At 35.4% G+C, this 7,388-nt stretch overlaps 1 protein-coding gene across 1 annotated transcript; it reads left to right on the top strand.

The window, feature by feature from the left end:
- The first annotated feature begins 1,929 nt into the window (after positions 1–1,929).
- On the top strand, positions 1,930–5,104 carry LOC107806868 (early nodulin-like protein 18). The gene is made up of 2 exons (XM_016631140.2): positions 1,930–2,238; positions 4,398–5,104. Exons 1-2 carry the CDS (start codon positions 2,034–2,036, stop codon positions 4,832–4,834), a joined length of 642 nt encoding a protein of 213 aa, XP_016486626.1. The 5' UTR covers positions 1,930–2,033; the 3' UTR covers positions 4,835–5,104.
- Positions 5,105–7,388: the final 2,284 nt, after the last annotated feature.

The raw sequence follows: 7,388 nt of genomic DNA, 5'->3' as shown, positions 1-7,388 counted from the left end.
CCCAATTCCTTATATATTGCGAGATATAAGCTTCCAAAATCAGCCCTTTGCAACAGAAATTTCTTCTTCGCGATTTCCAAACTCTCCCAGACACCCTGTAGTATATCAACTATAACTTTTCGTACATAACTCCAAATGTCAAACGATTTGATTTTCTGAAAACTAGACACAATGGGATACAACTTTCATTTTTGGATAATCTCCAAATTCCTTATAGATTGCAAGATATAAGCTTCCAAAGTCGGACGACGGACAACAGGAATTCCTTCTTCGCGAACGCGAAGAACAAAATCCCAGAAGCCAAATCCTTCTTCGCGAACGCGAGAGGCTCCTCGCGAACGCGAAGAACAAAACCAGACATAAGACAACCAGCATTCAAAGTAGCCCAAAATGATCCGATTATACCCGAAACACACCCGAGGCCCCCGGGACCCCAACCAAATATACCAACAAGTCCTAAAACACGATACGAACTTAGTCGAGGCCTCAAATCACATCAAACAATACCAAAACTATGAATCGCACCTCGAATCATACTTATGAGTTTATGAAATTTCCAAATTCTATAACTTGTGATAAAACATATCAAATCAATCCGAAATGACCCCAAATTTTGCACACGAGTCATAAATGACATAACGAAACTATTCAAATTTCCGGAATCGAAATCCGAGCCCGATATCAACCAAGTCCACTATCGGTCAAACTTGTGAATATTTTAAAATTTTAACTTTCTAATTTTCGCCGAAATGCTTCAAATTATTTTACGGACTTCCAAATCTAAATCCGGACATACGCCTAAGTCCGAAATCACCATGCGAAACTATTGGAATCATCGAAATTCCATTCCGGAGTCGTTTGCTCAAAAGTCAAACTTTGGTCAACTCTTTTCGTTTAAACTTCAAAAATAAGAATTGTTCTTTCAATTTAATCCCGAATCATCCGAAAATCAAACTCGACCACACACGCAAGTCATAATACACATCACAAAGCTGCTCGGGACCTTAAGTCGCTGAACGAGACGCTAATTCACAAAACGACAAGTCGGATCGTTATACTTGGCCCACTTACTTTGTTGATAGTATTGACTTATTGCCGTTGTGTACTTAAATAGTAGTAATATTTATAAGATCCTTAACCGAAATGTATGAGATTTTAATAGTGTTGAAAATATTGATCCCCAACTTAAATTTTTTATAAAGGTTTATCTTGGATGTCATAGATATCTCAACCATCAAGATTCACTATTTTGGGTGTCACACATTATTTTATTTTTTTGATGCATTATTAGAAGAGATTTTAGTAAACACATTTTCTTTTACGGACTGCTGCTAAAGTGTTTTGTATAAAAATAGTGTCAAGTTCAAAGAGTCATCGTTGCACTTGGACAATGGCAGTGTAAGGAAGATTTAATAACTCACCCTAACTTCTTTTAAATTGATGTGTATTTAAGCTGAGTTGAATTAATTATGAAAAAAGGAAAAGAAAAGAACATAACAGCATTCCCTTTTCACTTTTCAGCTGGATTTTGATGTGTATATAAGCCGAGTTATATTTATTATATGAAAAACGAAAAGAAAAAAACAAAAAAGAAAAGAACATACTAGTATTCCCTTTTTCAACACCAGGTCTGGTCCAGTACCATGTGTCGCATAATAAAATATTACTACGTGTCCGGTGCTATTTCTTCTTTATATTATACCTTGCGTCGTTTGGTTTGAATATGTCGGGATAAATTATACAGAGATTAGTTATTCTGGTATTATTTTTTATTTTTAAGAAGAAAGTATAAGTTATCCCGCACTAATTAATCCGTCATCTATAAAGTATAAGTTATCCCGATATTAATATTAATACCGAAATAATTTATACCAAGTTTGCTAACCAAATAAATTATTAAGGTATTATTAAATTTTTATACCACCCCGTAACTTTCTTACACCTCATGCCAAACGAAGCTCTGCAACTATATCTGCAATTAATCCCAGATCGTCAATCCTTAGTACCAACACAACTGTGCCCATTTCTCCCACATGGCCATGGCGGTGGATTCCATGGTATTATTTGTAGCCGTAGCTCTGCTCTTCAATTTGGCTGCTTCACAGTCAACTGCAAAGTACACAAACCACACAGTTGGTGGTCCAGCTGGTTGGTTCTACAACATCAACACTAAGAAGACTTCCGCTGATTACTCTGCTTGGGCTGCTAAACAGACTTTTAATCTTGGTGATTATTTGAGTAAGTTCTTGATATCTTTGAACACCCTTTTTGGTCGTTGCCGTTTCTTGTTTGATGGTTTTAGTCGAATCTGTATGAAACAGTGGGGAGATGAGCAGAGGTGGAACTTTAAATGTTTGATCTGGTTTGCTTTTGACTTGTAAATTGAAGGAATTTAATGTTTGAAACTCTGATATTTTGCTAAAGTTGCTGGCTTCTTGAGCATCTTTAGTAAGACTGAGCAGGGTGGATTTTTATTTATTTTTTTGGAAGTCAAGGTTGCTCCTTTTTAGATTGTTATGATTGGAGGAGTTGAATCTAATTGTGGATTTTGGGGAGAAAGACTTGTTAACAAAATTATAATTTCTGCTATTAGTAAAACTTGGAGCTACTAGACATAATCTAAACAGTGGCCGATCCATAATATGCATTCGGAGCGACCTATGTATCTATTGTTGAAATCTCTAAGAATGTATATATTCATGCTAAGTTCACATCCTTTGCTCAAAGGAGTAGTGAGTCCAGCGATATCATACACGGTGTCCGTCGACTTAGGTTCCTGGATCCACCTTCGTATCCAAGGCAAGTTGTGATGCTAGTGAAGAGTCTTTAGAGATCAGAAATTTATTGACTTGCAACTTGTGTGATTCTTGCCGATTACTTGGAGATTTTGAACAAGTTTTCCTAGTACTTGATTAGGTCTTACATTCCCTGATCCTGAAATACTAATGACTTGTTGAGCTTAAAAAAAGAATGATACAATATCTGCTTTTCTGCTGCTATATCTCCTTGCCCATCTTATGTTATAGACTTTACTATTTGAAATAGCAGATAGGTGGTACGCAATCTTTGTTGTTGACAGATCTTGTCCTTTATTCCTTGCCTTCATTTGATTTCTCAGATCTCAAACATTAGTACATAAATTAAAGACCACTGGCCAGAGAAGTTACAATATGTGTTGGATCATTGTTTCTGATGGGAGGAGGAGGTGCTTTTTTAAGTTGGAGGAAGACATCTTTATGGAGTAAAATGATGGTTGAAATTTTCTGCTAAATTGCTCTTTACTTTAATGTGGTAATAGCATAAACTCCTTTTGGCACTGTAGGGGAGTACAACGTATCCTGTTATCTTGATGCAAAAGTTACAATTTTTAGTGTACAATTGGGAGAACTGTGATCTAGAACTCGAGTAGAGTAGCTTTCAATTTTATTGTCACTTGGATGTCTAATATAAAAAGTTCAGCTTGATTCTTTCAAGTCTAAATGTTTCATTAGAATAATTGATTATGTAAGGGAGGTGTAGCTAATAAACTTTCTGATAGTTCCACTAGGAAATTTTAGATATCATAATTGAGCTATCAATCCCATTAACGGCTTATTTGGATGGTTGTTACATGTCGTTTCATAATGTATTGTATCGTATTGTACTGTATTGTATTGCTTAATGAATACAATGTTTGGATAGATTGTATTGTTTACTATCGTTTCATGATGCCACACACCAACAATATGAAGAACAAACTTGCAACATTACCAAGAAAAAATAGGATACAAAGTATAATTATTGTATAAAAAAGCAGGATAAAGAATAAAATATGATTATTTAATAATAAGGAAGGGCAAGATGAGAGGAAAAAACAAGGTAACTGTGCCACCACACCAAATCCGTCATTTCATAAAGTGACACTTTTCGTCGTTACGTAACGACTCATTTAACGATGCGATGCAATAAAATTTAAGTAACAATCAAAACAAACATTGTATTTAAAGTAACAATACGATACAATACAATGGGTAACAACCATCCAAACAAGTTGTAAAGGGATTGCTTTGTGTGTTTACATATGATCATGAGTGTGATGAACTCATAACTATAGGTCTTGATATTATACAGAATATGCCACATGTGATCGTGTTTCACTCAGAAGTCATCAGTCTCCCTATTGTAATTTGTATGAACTCAGAACTATTATGCATTCTCTGCTTTATTTTTCCAGCTGGCGAACCCCGGAAGGAACTCCAAATTTTATTGAACTTCTTGCTATTTGTGATAACTATCAAATTGCTTTTTTATTATTTTGGGAGTACGAATTTATAATTTCTACATGTAGAACCAAGCACGTCTTATTAAATGTTGGTTTTGTATGCTATTCTCATTTGTTTTTTCGTTTGTGTGTTTAGTATTTAGTACAAACACCAACCAAACAGTTATTCAAACATACAATGAGACTACATATAGGAATTGCAGCATGGATGATGCTTCAGATGATGACACATTTCAGTATCAAGGAGGCAGCAATGAGTTTGGGGAAGCGATGACAGTCGCTGTTCCGTTGACTATCGAGGGGCCACAATACTATTTCTCCGACGCGGATGATGGAGTCCAGTGCCTGAATGGCATGGCGTTTGAGATCAAAGTGGGACATGGTATGGGACTTCCTCCGAGCCTCAACCAACCACCTCCTCCACCCTATGTGGAACCGCCATCAACGATCGAGGCGGAGTCACCGCCTATTACCGTGGTAACCAGCCACCCTAACGGTGGTGGTGTGAGGAGCAGTACTGGACTCTTCTTGGTGGTTTCTGCACTTGTAATACTGGTTTTGCATTTGGTATGAGGTAGTAGGACTATATTTCTTAGTTCTTTTGAGGATCTGGATAGCTCCTCGGCAGATTGAGGAGTTGGAGCTATCTTATATTGTTTAGAAATGAGAGAAAGAAAATGAGTTAATTCAAATAATTACAGGTTTTTTCTTCAACATATAATCATATTTTTTATTCAACTATCCTTGTTTTAGTGATTCTTGCCCTGTATTTACCACAGGGTTACATTGAGCAATCTACTTTAGCCAAGAAAATTCTAATAAAATTTCCTGATTATTTTGTGACTTTTGGGGGTTTCTTTGTGGCTTGGTTGCGAACAAAGTATATATACAAGTACATTGAACATATTAATGCAGGAGTTTTTGGTCAGTATATATGATCGGAGAGCACGAATTTGTGATTTTTCTTTTGCGAGATTTAATTTAGTGTCCATACCACATTGATACACATAATGTTGAGTCGTACAAATATATATGAATAGAAATTTAATTTACTCTAGAAAGTTGAAAACGGTACAAAATTAACTCCAGTGTGTAGTCTAAATGTTAGTTCAGATCTCAAAACATAGACCAATCAAGAACGCATAATACATATGCAGAAATAAGAAACTTAATACTGGAAAGAAAGGCCATTTTTAGCATTGGTTGGAACTAGGTCATATTTGTCGGCAAAATCCATTAATGAGGAACTGAATACTAGAAAGAGACTACTAATGTGGTATCTTGATATTAAAGCAGCCATTAAGAAGATATATTAGCCATGAAACTCGAAGCATCGGAACAAATGGAGCAAGTGAAATTTGCACAAATGGCTTTTATTTGATACCACTATTTAAATTCCGTCTCTGTTAATTCAGTGTACTAAATTTGTCACCCCACCAAACTAACATGGACAAAACTTAAAGTGTAACCTCAAAGAAGGCCATTTAATGCAAATAATACGGGACAGACAAAATAAAGCCATCTGCTATGGATGGATAATATTACAATTGATAATTTAGTTCTTAAAACTTAAAAGAGAAGCCGTTTTTACATGAGTTAAACCATGTCAAAATTGTTTGCTAAATGGTCGTCTAATGTCCAAATCAATAAAATATGAATTCTATTTTTAAACTCGGTAAATAGAGTTACCCATAAAATGATACAAGCATATGTTGAAATAGAAAAGTACACACCAATAGATCTAACATTAATTTTTTTGTAGAGATACTTATATTGATAGTAAAGTACTAAAAAGTCATTACAAGCAGCAGTATCATTAAGGACACTAAAATTACTAAGTTTTGTTAAATTATAACAAAACATTAGCTGATATGGATTTCTTTTGCTCCCAAACACACACGCAACTATACATGGTCGACGGATTGTAAGTCCAGATATCGTACCCACGGAGACGCGTGATTAATTATTTACTAAATTAAACTAAGATAATTAATCTACTCAAACGATTTTCTAAAGTGTGATTATTTAACTACAACTAATCTAGAGTAGCAAACAAAGAGATTAAGGGAAATAAGTTGGCAATATTAAAGACGAATTCAATGGGAGAAAATATTCTAGAGTTATGAGTTAGCTAACAATCCCATTGAGTTTTCTACTTAAATTGTCGAATTAATTTATCTGATTTATTGATTGACAGAGTTAATATTGCTGGTAGCCTTCTCCCGAATTACTACTCGCCTATTCAAGCAAATCTAACACCTATATTCCTATGGAATTAACAAGAACGCATTAATAATTCTCGTATAATAACCAAGCAAGGCGATTAGGTGTATTCTTATCCTAACCGCAAATATGTTCCCGATAATCGAGTTCAAGATCTTGCTCTACTCAATTTTATATGCAATCTAAAATTCCCTCTCCCGAGTTCAATCCTAGATTCGTAGATAGTATTTAATTGGTGATCAAGCAATCAAATAATTAAGCGCAAGACTGAATAAATAAACCAATATGATAAAATAATAAGAACAATTCAAGTTTCAAACTACAACGTTCATGTAGCACCCAAAAACTCTAGAACTAATAAACTATGAGATTAAAGGAAGGGAAGAGAAAGAAAAACTAGTTAGAAGCCTCCTACAATCGTGGTGTGTGTTCTTCCACGTTAATTCTCCTTCAAAGTATGTTCAAAGTCTCTCAAAATAACATTTTACATGTATTTATACCAAGTAGGGTCGGGCCCAAACGAAACTACCTTTTCCTACGCGAAATAGGATTGTTACTCTATAAAAATTGCACAGGCGCGCCGCACGCGGGGTGGTAGTGGGCTTTATCAGAGAGCGTGCAAAATTGACAGCATCAGAAAATGGGCAGCTGCGGCTGTGGTGGATTCTCAGAGCTAGACTTTTCCTTGGTTTTTTACATCCGGATGTGGTTCTCGACCCCCGAACGCGATCCCGTCTTAATCCCTTGGACTTTTACTTAGACTTCAAAGCTCCAAATAGCTCGATTTTATTTCGTAACATCTACATAGCTCGAAATCACTCCTACAAGGCATAAAATACATAATTGATGCAAAACACTAGCGATTAAAGCTCAAACTCAATTAAAGTGCAGTAAATTAGAATGC

Source organism: Nicotiana tabacum, chromosome 19, assembly GCF_000715075.1.
Source record: "Nicotiana tabacum cultivar K326 chromosome 19, ASM71507v2, whole genome shotgun sequence".
Taxonomy (NCBI): Eukaryota; Viridiplantae; Streptophyta; class Magnoliopsida; order Solanales; family Solanaceae; genus Nicotiana; species Nicotiana tabacum.
The sequence above is the reverse complement of the archived record's forward strand: the minus strand, read 5'-3'. Positions and strand labels throughout refer to the sequence as shown.

What these genes read in the sequence shown, in the direction of transcription:
- LOC107806868 (XM_016631140.2), top strand. Translation starts at nt 2,034, where the DNA reads ATGGCCATGGCGGTGGATTCCATGGTATTATTTGTAGCCGTAGCTCTG. An exon ending in TAATCTTGGTGATTATTTGA is followed by an intron (nt 2,239 to 4,397) that starts GTAAGTTCTTGA and finishes TTGTGTGTTTAG; the next exon opens with TATTTAGTACAAACACCAAC.